Source organism: Eptatretus burgeri, chromosome 9, assembly GCF_056783735.1.
Source record: "Eptatretus burgeri isolate ZD-2024b chromosome 9, Ebu_testis_v1, whole genome shotgun sequence".
Lineage (NCBI taxonomy): Eukaryota > Metazoa > Chordata > Myxini > Myxiniformes > Myxinidae > Eptatretus > Eptatretus burgeri.
This window is the reverse complement of record NC_140969.1, coordinates 822,591-836,715: the sequence shown is the minus strand read 5'-3', so window position 1 is coordinate 836,715 and position 14,125 is coordinate 822,591. Positions and strand designations below refer to the sequence as shown.

The following is a 14,125-nucleotide window of genomic DNA, read 5'->3' as shown; positions in this document are numbered from 1 at the left end:
AAACTAAACCCGATGACATCAACAGCTTAAAAAAAGAAAATGTACAAGAGAATCCAAAGAACACCTTATCCCATACAGTCTTGAGAACAAAATGACAAAGGAAGGGTCTGTGAGCAGCAAATTTGATTGGTCGAGATAACGTGAAATGCTGTAATATTTTGTCCAAGTACTGCTAAATGGAAGGTTTTATTCATTTATTTATTTCTAACATGTGCCAAGAAGGTGATTTGTGTTCTTGTGATCAAGTGTATAATTCTTTTTTTTCTATAATAAATAGTATAAATATAAATCAAGTGTATAATAAAATAAAAGTTTTAAAGGTTGCAGGAAAAAAATCCAACTTTTTTCAGAAGTTGACTGCCGATGATATCCACCATCTTTTCCGCCACTTTGTGAAGCACGTTGTATTATTTCTCCGTGCCTGTGTTTTTGTGGCCTTTATGACGTCCCTAAAATCATTAAGTTTCCCGTTTGAAATGATTTTCAATTTTGTTTGACTGCCAGATCGGCAGACAAAGTGAAACAATTACCTTACTCCTGTCTGTACATGTGTGATTGGGACAAGATTCCATACAATTTGCTAAATCCAGAGTGAAAGTACTCCTAAACCGCAGGTTAGTGTTCTGATTTGTGTTGTACAGTGTTCAAAATAAAACATTCAATTGGAATTAAGTAGTTTCTCGATCATAGACTGACGTCTGCAGACAGACAGACAAAGTGAACCAATTGCTTAATCCTGATTTTCACTTCGTGTGTGCGGGGTAATGAAGTGTATCACTTGTTGAGAACAGCCTCACACTAATCAGAGCTTTTCAAAATGCCGTTGTGGTTATGCCTTTTAAACTCAAATTCTCCATGTGCTCCGTCACATTTCTGGTGTAAAACTCGTGAAGCATTGTGCCAATTTGTTGTAAAAACAAAATCAAGCATTCGTTTCCATGGCACGAGTGATAAAATGAAATATTTTATAACAAGAAGCTTCCCTCAAGGAAAGTTATTCCTTGCTATGCTTCTTCGGAAAAAGACTCGGGCAATTTAAGAGTATTCGTCAGAGTCCTGCTTGGCTCTTCCAATGCCAAATGTACCAGTTGGATTATTTGATGTCCAAAGCTGTTAAATGTTGTGCTGATTGTTATCTGCAAGTCGATATTTTTGGTTCTTCCTTCTTCTTCCTTCTCCTAATTCCTTCTTCCTTTTTCTTCCTCCTTCTTCTTCATTTTTCCTTCTTCTTCACCATTTTCTTTCTATTTGAGCTGACCCACTCTCACCATTACCTTCATGATTTCTTCCTACAACCCTCCATTCCCAAATCTTACCTAACATTCAAAAATCCATCAAAAATAAAAAAAATCCTTGTATCCTTTCTATCTATACACTTCCTACAACCACATCTCTCTCTACCCTCTTCCTGTTACTTTTCATTGATCCATCCACTTCACTCTGCGTTTACCAACCCAAATTCACCATACACCTCCACGATTTTACGTCAACCTTTCCTTTACCTAAGCCTATGCAATCCTTATTAAAAAAATAATCATAATATTAATAAACGATCTCTTATAATGCTTCATCTTCCTCTTTTACACGTGTGCTTCTCATTACTATATCATAATTTATGACTCTATTTCAACAGACTGCTCTCAATTCGACCTTTCCATCATACCTTGTCTAAAAAAAAAACCAACAGTTACAGCGTTTCTTCTCTCCATTCTCTTAATACGCCCTTCTTGCATCCCTCAAGAAAGATCTTTATATTAGTCACATCTCTGAACTAAAAATAAAAAACCCAGTTTGCTATGAATGTTCGCTTTCCATCAACCATTATTTTTTTCCAACTTCAGTGCCAATTCACTCTTCTCACCCATCCCTCTCAAAGCAACCATCACACTCTTTCCCCCTCCATGAACTTCCCTCTCACCTTTCTCTCTCAACTCACCCCACTCACCCTTCTCCCTCCATTCAACCCTCACTCACCCCTCTCAAAGTTGCCCCCCCTCCTCACATCCACAAAGCTGCCTCCTTCCCCTGCCCTCTCACCGCCATCTCATCACTCTCCCTCCTCAAATCATCAACTGCTTTCTGCCCCCTCTCTGATTACTCCCAACTGGACCTCAACCCAGCATCACAGAGCCTTTTCTCCTCCTCATCCGGCCCCTCCCCTAGCTCTTCTGCAATCCCTCACATTCTTTCAACAACTCTCCTTCCCTCCCCCCCTTCTCCCCTCTCCCACACTCCCCCTCCCCTCCCCTACAGCCAAAGATTCCTCCCCTCCCTCTTCATTAACAGTGTGAACCTCAAATATCCAGGACCTTCGCTCAAACCTAACAGATCTTTCCAAACAGGTTGTGACTGACAAACCAGACATAATCTGCCTTCTCCAAATGCTGGTGGCGTCGAATCAAATCTGTTTCTGGTGTATGCTCTCCATCCATCCCCTCCCTTATGTGAAATGGCTGCACTGTTGATACTGCACGTGAAAAGACCGAATGCCGAAACTCGGTGTTTGCATTTAAATCTTGTGTCCGAAACCCATCGCTTTCTGAAAAGACCGAAAACCTGCTCCTCTGCTCTTCTGCTCTTGCTCACCCTCTCTCTGTTCTGTTCACCCTCTCATTTGCTCAAGATCATCTGCCATCTGCTTGGAAATCAGCAAACATTACCGCCCTGCATAAAAAAGGTGCAAAAACAGATCCCTCCAACTACAGACCAATCGGCCTTCTCCCAATCATCAGCAAGGTTATGGAATCCATCATCGCTTCAGACATTAAATCCTTCTTCTTCTCATTTAATTTTTTTTCATTTCATTTGATAAGAAAGCATGGCTTGATCTCCAATCATTAATTTGGTTTCATACCAGGTCATTCTACCCTGGATATGCTGCTTATGCTCTCCCAACAATGGATGGTCGATCCTCAATGCCAGACATGAAATCAGAGCCAGATCCCTCGACATATCACGTGCTTTTGGCATGGTCTGGTACCCTGCCCTGCTCACCAAACTCTCTTCCGATGGTATACAAGTCCATCTCCACTCATGGCTCACAGACTTCCTCTCCTGTCGCAGCCAAGGTGTGGTCCGAAATGGCATTCTCTCATCCCCTCTTCCTGTCCAGGCTGGAGTCCTTCAAGGTAGCGTTCTGGGCCCTGTTCTTTTTCTGGTTTTCATAAATGATCTCTCCAACTCTCTGGAAAAACCTCTTTATCTCTTTGCTGATGACTCCACCCTCTGCCGTACCATCTGTCATCCCTCAGACTAGCAAGCAGCAGCTTCTTCGCTCTCTGCAGATCTGGGTAAAGTCACAAACTGGTCTAACACATGGAACATGTCTTTCAATCCGGACAAATCTCACACCTCCGATGTCTCTTCGAAAGGACCTTTAGACCCCCCCCTCCCCCCATCGACTTTCTCAACAATCCTCTGGAAGAAGTCCTTTCATTGAAGCTTCTGGGTCTCACTATCTGTCATGATCTTTCCTGGGAAAGCCACATTGGCCTCCAAAGCCAGTCGACGACTCGGAATCCTCTGTCGTGCAAAGTCCTTCCTCGGCCCACCTGAGCTCCTGACCACATTCATACTTTCGTTCACAGCCTGATGGAGTGCTGCTCTCCCCTCTGTGCTGATATTCCTCCCTCTCACCTTTCTCAGCTTCACGCTGTGGAAACCAAGGCATTTAGGATCATTGGTATCTTCCGCATTGGGGCTGAGTCTTTGGGCCTCTCACTCTCTCACCGCAAGCAGGTCGGTGGTCTTTCTGTCTTCTACCAGCTGGTCTCGTCCCCACTGCTCTGTCTGTGATGTTCCCACCCCCCCCCCCCCATATTTCCACAGGGTGCTCAAGGTCCGCCAGCAACCCCCTTCTGGTAAAACTTCCAAAATCACGAATCACTGCTCACCTTCACTCTTTCATTCCTCTTTTTTTCTCGCCTTTGGAATAAAGTCCCTCACTCTATTCAATCCCATTCTTCCCTCCAGGCCTTCAAAACAGCTGTTCACCACCATCTCTTATCTTCCCCCATCCAAATCCTCGATCTTTTCTACCCCCGCCAATCCACCCCAAACCCACCTCCTTCAAATTCCCTGCTTTCCTTCCTGAAAGTCCCTGTCATGTCCATCTTGTGCACCACATGTTCCCTGCCCCATCCCTCTGTCTACCATAGATCTAATGTCTCTGTTCCCCACTGTTTTATCCCTCCCTCTCCCGCCCCTCTTATCTCCTGTCCCTCTTGCTGTGTGTTGTGTGTTAGCTCTCATAAGAGCCTCGACAATATGCACAAAAAAAGAAAAATTTCCGAACCGTCATATTAATCAGACACCTCCCGGAGACACCCAAAATGTCAAATATGTTTTTCTTTTCTAGGATTCAGAACTGCTTGTAAGTTAGATTTTGGAGCTTGCATTTTGAAATTCTCCTTAATTTAAGAGCTACTCGTAGCGATCGTTTGTGCTGAAATGAAATAAAGCAATGAACGCTGACGTTTCCGGGTGTTTATAAGCATTGCAATGTTCCCAGCGATTTGTAGCTATGATGAACAGGCATTCGATAATATGAGTGGGGAAAGTGAAAACAACAACTTTATCGTTAAGAAATCGTTGCGGCCTCTTCCAAGTCAAGGCAAGGTTGAGCAGATTTCCCAGTAAACCCCTTAAGACCCCAGACAGCGAGGTGGCCGAGGATTATCCGAAGAAGGATATCATTAAATAAGGCCGCTAATTATCTTCAAAAGGGATGTTTTACTTTACCCAAACACCCAATTTTCACTTTTATACTTCCTTGAAGTTTTCTTGGTATGCATCTGAAGTTTTTCAGGCTGATAGGTGTTATAGTTTTGGAGTTATGGAGGACGCACGCACGCACACACCACACACACATATACAAACACCACACACACATATACAAACACCACACACACATATACAAACACCACACACACATATACAAACACCACACACACATATACAAACACCACACACACATATACAAACACCACACACACATATACAAACACCACACACACATATACAAACACCACACACACATATACAAACACCACACACACATATACAAACAACACACGCATATACAAACAACATGCACGCGGACACGCACGCACACACATATACAAACACCTCACACACATATACAAACGCCACACACATATACAAACACCACACACACATATACAAACACCACATACACATATACAAACACCACACACACATATACAAACAACACACGCATATACAAACAACATGCACGCACACACCACACACACATATACAAACAACACACACACATATACAAACACCACACACACATATACAAACAACACATGCATATACAAACAACGCGCGCACACACACACACACACACACACACACACACACACACACACACACACAAACACACACACACACACATACACACACTCAAACACCACACGGACACACACACACACACACACACACACACACACACAAACACCACACACACACATATACAAACACCACACACACACATATACAAACAACACACACACACATATACAAACAACACACATCGCACGCACACACACACATATACAAACAACACACATCGCACGCACACACACACATATACAAACAACACACATCGCACGCACACACACACACACGCACATATACAAACACCACACACACACACAGACACAGACACAGACGCACACGCACACGCACACGCACACGCACACGCACACGCACACGCACATACACACACACATATACAAACAACACACACACACATATACAAACAACACCCATCACGCACGCACACACACACACACACAAACACCACACACATACACACACACATACACACACACACACACACACACACACACGCACACACACACACACACACAAACATATACACACACACCACACACACACACACACACATATACAAACACCACACACACACATATACAAACACCACACACACACACACACACACACACACACACACACACACACACACACACACACACACACACACACACACACACACACACACACACACACACACACACCACACACATATACAAACACCACACACACACACACACACACACACACACACACACACACACACACACCCACACACACACACACACACTACACACACACACACACACACACACACACATATACACACACCACACACATATACAAACACCACACACACACAGCCTTTTATTTGTGTCGATTATAATTATTATTATTATTTTTGTTTCTTTTGATTTTTTGAAGCGAGGAATGGAAATAGGATGATGTTGAGTAAGTCGAAGCAAGATACCTGGGAAGAAGGAAACAAAATGAGCAACATGGAGACAAAGAATTTTCACACTTTCTATCTGAGGGAAGGCCGTGTCTGGCTTGAAACGAATCGCAAAACGAATCGCAAAACCAACAAACGAATTCATATGAAATATTGCACGGGATGCAAGAGCAACACCGAGACAAGACACAACAACATATGAACATGACTAATCCGGTTCGGGAACCTCAGCTTCATGAAGTGGGTACAGAGAGCTCAGATATGCACCACACGTGCAGAAAACCCAGAACTGGAGATCAAAGGTCTTGTTGTACATAAGTTTGCGTTTTTTCATCTTACCTTCCCCACTTGCCTGTCCTTGTGCATCAGATCTGTCCACATGCATTGTTATCTCTTGATCTCCTTGGAATCATTTTTATAAGAAAACATTTTAATTGTAGGAAACGTTTTCCCACCTTTTTGCCTTTCACGCACGTTCCACCTTCAGGTTCAGCTTTGTTTGGGCGATCCTTGGGGAATCGCAATAGTCATTGAACGCGGTAACATAAAAGATCATTTCAGCGTTCGCGGTGGTCTTTGACCATCCGACTCAGACGAGCTGTGTTGACGGACCCATCTGACGTAACAATAACTTGTCCCCTTTCCTTTCTTCCTTTCATCCACTCATGTCTGACCTGGTTCCTGTTTAAATTTTTCTTCATCCGTTAATCTGATCGCCTCTGTTATTTATATCCTCTGCAAGTCTAGATTTCTGTTTAAATTATTTTTTTCTGTAACCATTGATATTCACACACTATTTCTTGAGGCAGTTCAGTCATTTACATGTTGACTCATTGCTTCTTATACCTGGGAATATAACTGGCACTTTTATTGGTTTATTTCATTTCTATCAAGCTCATGGAGCTGTATTATTGTGACGAGTTGTTTTATTCTCCATATGATGTTCCTCTGACACCAATTCATACGATCGGAGAATTAGCCTCACAAGCCATGGTGCAACACTTCGTCATCGTCGTCATCATCTTTTTTAAGGCCGTTTCCATGCTTACATGTGGAAGCCGTGGTTCACCTAATGGCTGCTTTCCAGGCTGCACGATCCCTTGCTGGCCCCTTTGTTAGACCTTTAACTCTCAGATCATTTCTCAACAACACATCCGATGTTTTCCTCGGACGGCCTCTAGCTCTCCTTCCATTCACGGTCATACTTGTACACCTCCTCACACAACTACCCATCCCCTTCCTTTCCAAATGTCCGAACCGTTTCGAACTACTCCAACACGTAACCTCACTCATGGTTTCGATACCTAGCCTATCTCTTAACTCCACATTTGGTTTCCTATCCTTCAGCATCACATCACACATCCACCTCATCATTCTTATTTTATTTCGTTCACACCTCCGTTCATCCTCCTTTTTGATAACCCATGTTTCACTGCCATACAACATCACGCTTCTAACACAAGCTGCATACAGTTTTCCCTTTAATCGGAGACGAGGCCCTTTTGATATCAACCGGGGTAACAACTCCCCAAACGTCCTCCAGCCACTTTTAATTCTTGCGTTCACTGCTGCCTCCACACCACCACCTGCTCTAATCATATCACCAAGGTAACAGAATTTATCTACACATTCCAGAGATATATCCCCTAAAACTAACCTTTACACTCAAACTGGAGTCACTTGTTTACCTGCACAAACAGCACATTTGAAGTCAGGAACCACCTGCAGTCTACCTCTGATGCCACAACACCTCTTGTACACCCAGCAGTTGCAGGATTTACACAATATTGAATTGCTACCTACACTTTTTATACACACAGAACAGGGCCACCTCCCTCTTTTTCCACACGTCTTTCTCTCACACCACTCATCAGTACTTTTGTTACCTCTGCCACTGAAGGTGAAGGAGGTTATGTTTTCACCTGTCTCTCTGTTTGTTTAAGTGTTTGTTTGTGTGCAGGATATCTCAAAAAGTTGTGGACGGATTCGGATAAAATTTTGTGGACAGGTTGGGTGTGTGACAAGGACAAACTGATTAGAGTTTGGTGAAGATCAGGATCCAGATCCGACGACAATAATTTTTAAAGTGATTCTTCACCATTGAGCAATAGGGCTAAAAATGATATGCAGCACGATATCTCAAAAAGTTGTGGACGGATTCAGACGAAACTTGGTGGACACTTTGGGTGTGTGAAAATGAAGAGTTGATTCAATTTTGTTGAAAATCCAAATCTGGATACGAGTGTTATTTAATTTTTAAAGTGATTCTTCACCATTGAGAGTCAGGGCCAAAAATGATATAGTACTGTATAGCATGATATTTCCAAAATGTAATGGGCCCAATATGTTCTCGTGGATCAGGTATTACATGGCGGAGGTATGCACTCTACCGAGTGCCCTTCTAGTTTTCCCTGTATTCACTTTCAGTCCTCTGGCCACCATATCTTCCTTCCAAACTGTACATTCACCCATTACCTGTTCCACACTGTCGGCTATCAGCACCAGGTCATCAGCATACAGGAGCCTCCAGGGTAAGCCTCTCTAAATTCCTGTGATATCTCATCAAGAACCATAATGAACAGGATTGGGCTCAAGACTGACCCCTGATGAAAACGCACTTTACTTCGAAATCCTCACTCTGTTCCCCATTTACCCTCACAGAAGTTTTTGGGCCATCATACATTGCCATGACTACCCTAACTAACTAATCCTTCACACCTAACTTTCTTATGGATCATTGCACCACTTCCTGAAGCATCCTATCGAAGGCCTTCTCCAAATCCGCAAATATAAAGTACAGTTTATTTTTCCCCAGATATTATTCCTGTAATTGCCTAACTATAAAAATTACCTCCTATCGTGCCCCTTCCTAGCATGAAACCAAATTGCATTTCATGTATATTAACACTCTGTCTTATCAATTTATCCATGACTCTCTCTCTTCCACCTTCATTCCATGGTCCAGCAACTTCAGACCCCTGTAGTTGCTCTGAACTAAGGCATCACCCTTCCCTTTATAAATATTCACCATTACACTCTTCAACCAGTCATCTGGGACAGATGTCTCCCTTATAATTTCATTTCCCAAGTTGGTGATTAAATTCACTCTAATATCACCAGATGCCTTCAGCATCTCAGTGACAGTACCAGTGCTGCTCACCGCTTTACCATTCTTCATTTCATTCTTTACAATTCTCCACTAACTGTGAAATAAAAAGTTGACTTCTAAGCCATTAATCTCATTGGGAAAAAAAGAATGATTAATTCACAACTTGTGCACCATGCTGTCACGTTTTAGACTTTGAAGCCACTAGATGTAAAAATGCAACTCGTGTTTCATGTTGAGAAATGATGAATGTGTTGTTGGAGTGCTTTCTCTGTGCAGCTGTTGTAACAAAGATGTGACTTTTAACTGTGTACACAAATCTTATTTGTGTGGTCCTTTACAGGAAAGCAGTTTCAAAGAGCAGATGAAAAGGGTGGAAGACCAATTGAGAAAAGAAGTTCAGGAGAAGAAGGAAATAGAAGAAAAATACAAGTAACGAATCTCCAAATGTTTCATGCATTTGTTACACTCGGGATTGCTCGTGTGCACTCGGTCACGTATGAGTGTGTTTTTTTTTCTCTCCTGAGGCACAAGTAATCCGGTCTGACAGTTGTCTTTGCATAACTGGATGTCTGAATTTGGAAACAAAATGTGTCACCTTTTGAAATCGTTTTTCATGCTGAGAGATGACATTGTCGTTTTTTTAGTTTTCTCTGATAATCTTGTTGTTTCAACAGGAGTAACATCACAAAGGTAGAAAAGCTGACGAAGGATCTTGAAGAAGAGGTGAGGCGTTTAAATGAATCGGTGTCTTGTATGTTAATAACACCTGGGGCACAAGTAATTAACACCTGGAGCACTTTTTCCCCACCTTTGGAATAAACTCCCACACTCTCTTCAATCCCATTCTTCCCTCCAGGTCTTCACCACCACCTCTTATCTTCCCCCATCCAAATTCTTGATATTTTCTACTCCTGATAATGCACCCAAACCCACCTCCTTCAATTTCCCTGCTTTCCTTCCTGAAAGTCCCTGTGATGTCCATCTTGTATAACCGATGTTCCCTGCGCCATCCCTCTCCCTTCCACAGATCTCCTAATGTCTCTGTTCTCCACTGTTTTGTGCTTCCCTCTCCTGCCCCTCAAGTCTCCTGCTCCCTTTGTTATACAATCTGTGGGTTCGCTCTTACACGATAGAGTCTTGACAATGTATACAAAAGAAGTAAAATATCCATTAGTTTCATTTATTTTAAAATTTTGGGTTGCATGCACTAGCCCAGAGACAAAGGAACTTCCTCGCGTTGGAATCACCTTTGTAGCTTCAGCAGTTATTGAGGTAGGTCAGGCTACAGTTTTACATTATTTTACATTGTTTTGAGAAAGGGGAAGAACCACATGGAGGAGAAGAAGGAGTACAAATTGGCAATTTAGCGATCTCTCGTTGTACTTTAACAATGTATTCTGGCGTCTTTTTAAGTCTTGGTAGTTCAGAAAACACTCGAGAATAAAAGCTCTGGCTTTTAAATTCTTATGACTTCACTTTTTAGGAGTTTATGAGCGTTTCATTGTGTACACATTTGAATGGGCGACCATTTTTTCCCGTATCATCCCTCAATCTGGAGTACTCCCGTACTTCTTGAAAATTTGGCATTCAGCATTGAAAGGATAGATAATGCACAAACGCCATTAGTTGGCATCCGTGGTGAGCAGGAAATTCGGCCGTAATTGCCTCACCAAGTTCACTGAGAAAATAGCTGTCACAAATATGGCGTTGCAAGTACCTAGAGTGCCCATGGAAATGACATCACGAACTCTAAACTCAGCAGCTTCTGTCTGAAGTCAAGAGTGGTGTTGTCTCCTGTATTAGGCTACACGTGCAGGCCTCATTTGTGTTGCATATCTTCCATCATAGGGCTTGCAGGTCTTGTAGGTCTTCTATTAGAGCATGTGTAAAACGGAGCAAGAATTGCTCTGCAAAACATGCCCCCTACGGATGTGATATTTTCTCAGTCCTAAAAGGGCACAACTGAAAAATTGACAAAATGCCCTGAAACTCGAACTTGTTATATAACCTAGCATAATAAAGCCACGTACCAAGTTTCAGTTGAATATGTTAAATGGTGTGGGGAAAAAGGCTGAAACACCACAGGTGGGACGGACGGACGGACACACCGAGAGCAAACCTATAGCCTGCTCCAGTGAAACCGGTATGGGACTAATAAGTTGCTTTCTATTGCTTTTTGGAAGAATGGCCAAATAGTTTTGCAATTGTGAATACATTTATATCCTTTTGTCGAGGAACTTGCGTGCAAATGGCTCGGCTCACTTTTGTTGTCAGATTGCTCAAAGTCCCTCTCTTTTGGAACTTGATCCACAATTCATCATGAAACAACTTGCTCTATTTCTACTTGCTCTATTTCTCCATCATGAAACGACTTGTTCTCCAAGGCTCGCATGTGAAACATGAAAGTGATTGAATAGTTCCCCCCTCCCTCCCCCAATCATTTTAATATTTTTCGTACAAATCCATTCCCATTACTTTTACCTCTCACCAACCTATTGTGATTGCCTCACATTGCCTCCAAACTCTCCTGCTCATACTTTATCTTGTATATCCACTTTATTTTTCCTTTCATTCATTCAAATGACCTTGTCTCAATTGACTGCATCCTTTCCAAGAGTGATATGTAAATGACCCACAAAAGCACTTTTTACAAAATGCTTTTTCAGCACATCAATCATTTTGAGGCACATATGTGAATATAATCGCTATAACTTCTGATTTGTAGTATTTGGAATTTGAACCTGAGATCCCAGAATCGTAAGCTTTGTCAGTTTCCCCATTGTCGACTAATGTCTTTGTCCGATATGTAAAGGGAGAGTGCAGTGGAGCCTGACCTTTTCCTGATGTATTCTCCTGGCAGAGCAGTAGCAAGAGAGCAATGAAGAGCAAACTGCAGCAGGAGGAGCGTGAGCGAGCGTTGGCTCAACAAAGGCTTGGTGAACAACAACAGCGAGCCGATGCCGAGCTTGGCAAAAGACAAGCTGCCCAATCAGAAGGCAAGAAACTACAGTGCAGGCTCACTTTATTTTTTCTTAATTGTTGCACTTGTTTCCTCGGTGTTGCAGAGGCATTGTTGATATTGCAAAGGCACAAAAGCTTGGCTTGCTTTTGTTTGAGTAGTATTTTTGTTATTGTTTAATATTCTGTCTATTTGCTGGTATTTTTACAGGGAAACGCCTTCATGAGCAACTGGAAGAACTAAAAATGGAAAATAGAATGGTGACATCTTACAGCCAAAGGATATCGCAATTGGAAAAGCAGGTCCTTTATAAAGATGCAATGTTTACTTTGTTTTTCTGGCTGGCATTGTCAAGAGTCACAGGACAGTCACAATGCACAATCTAATGAGAGAGAAATCGCACTGAACAGGAATAATGTATATCTACTTGGGGGCCATGCTTATATTTTGCACTTAAACTTTCTTGTTTTCCAGCTCGAGGATGTTTCTTCGCGACTAAAAGCCGAACAGGAGGTGGTGACTCGTGCCCGAAAAGCACAAGCAGAGGGATCGATGGCTTTTCAGCAGATGGAGCAGGAGAAGCAGCAACTGCTGCAAAAGAGTCAGTGCTTAGAAGGAGATCGACTCAAGCTCGAGAAGGACATCCTCAACATCCAGGCAGCTCTTGAGCTGGAAAGACGGGATCACAACCATACTGCGGACATTGTGGAAGATCTCAAAGGTATTCTGATTATCCTTAACGAGAACTAGCTTTGTCTTTTCTTCTCACATGTTTTTTCCCCTCACATACATTTTTCTCCCATGCTGTGCATTTCCTTTGGGACTTGGACGGTGTAAAGATCCGAGTCGATTAGGAAATTTATTTCATTAGATGTGATAATAAAAGATTACATCTAATTGAAGGGGAACTTAAACGCTCAGACCACCTCGACGCGAACCTATCCCTTGATACCCTACAAAATATATATGATGTCTTTTTTCCGATTTCCGAATTATAAAGCCGATAATTTTGCGATTAAAAGTTGAAATCTTCGTCTTCTCCTCCTTCTCCTCCTTCTCCTCCTTCTCCTCCTTCTCCTCCTTCTCCTCCTTCTCCTCCTTCTCCTCCTTCTCCTCCTTCTCCTCCTTCTTCTTCTTCTCCATGATGTCGCATCAGGAAGTTGACCGTCACATCCGTAATGGACACGGATTACATCGTGGTGCGATTTCATTAGATGTGATCATGAAACATCATGAAATTTTTGGCAAACGGCAAATAATTTTCGATTTTCCGCAAGTATGCCGAGTCAATGCGACCTTGCTGCTTGCATAATAATACAAACCGACATGGTTTCATGCTACAGCAATGGCTGAAAGGCCGTAAGTTTGCCAGAAATTGAGGGAAGTTTGTACGAAATACCCGAGTGTGGATCTGGCCTACAAATGTTTGCTTTTGTGCTCAGAACATTTTACATAGCATTGGTACGAACCAACAGAGATGGCTCGATATTGTGGTTGTCTACCACAATTGAGGGAGGATTCCATCCCATGATTAAGCAGAAGAAACAGCGGTCATTCAAAACTGTAACACACCATCTTTGTCCAGCTACCAGCACATGTACACATGAATTTTGAGTGGTGAATCAAACACCTGTTGCCAATACCTGCCAGTTACCATAATAGCACCTGAAAATAATTACCTTTTATCAACACAAATTTCTGAAAGTCAAATCAACTACTGTTTATTTATAGTGGAGAGAAAGTA

At 42.4% G+C, this 14,125-nt stretch overlaps 1 protein-coding gene across 9 annotated transcripts in view; it reads left to right on the top strand.

The window, feature by feature from the left end:
• LOC147019404 (rho-associated protein kinase 2-like) overlaps window positions 1-14,125 on the top strand; it is a 184,076-nt gene that overhangs the window by 105,763 nt on the left and 64,188 nt on the right. For 7 of the 9 annotated variants that reach the window (XM_085893836.1, XM_085893840.1, XM_085893838.1 and 4 more), the window contains exons 14-19: window positions 8,675-8,818; window positions 9,763-9,851; window positions 10,097-10,145; window positions 12,283-12,418; window positions 12,592-12,683; window positions 12,856-13,102. In XM_085893836.1, coding sequence (XP_085749962.1) covers window positions 8,675-8,818; window positions 9,763-9,851; window positions 10,097-10,145; window positions 12,283-12,418; window positions 12,592-12,683; window positions 12,856-13,102 — 757 coding nt within the window. The remainder of the gene's footprint in view (window positions 1-8,674; window positions 8,819-9,762; window positions 9,852-10,096; window positions 10,146-12,282; window positions 12,419-12,591; window positions 12,684-12,855; window positions 13,103-14,125) is intronic. The other 2 variants (XM_085893841.1, XM_085893839.1) reach the window with 1 other exon arrangement.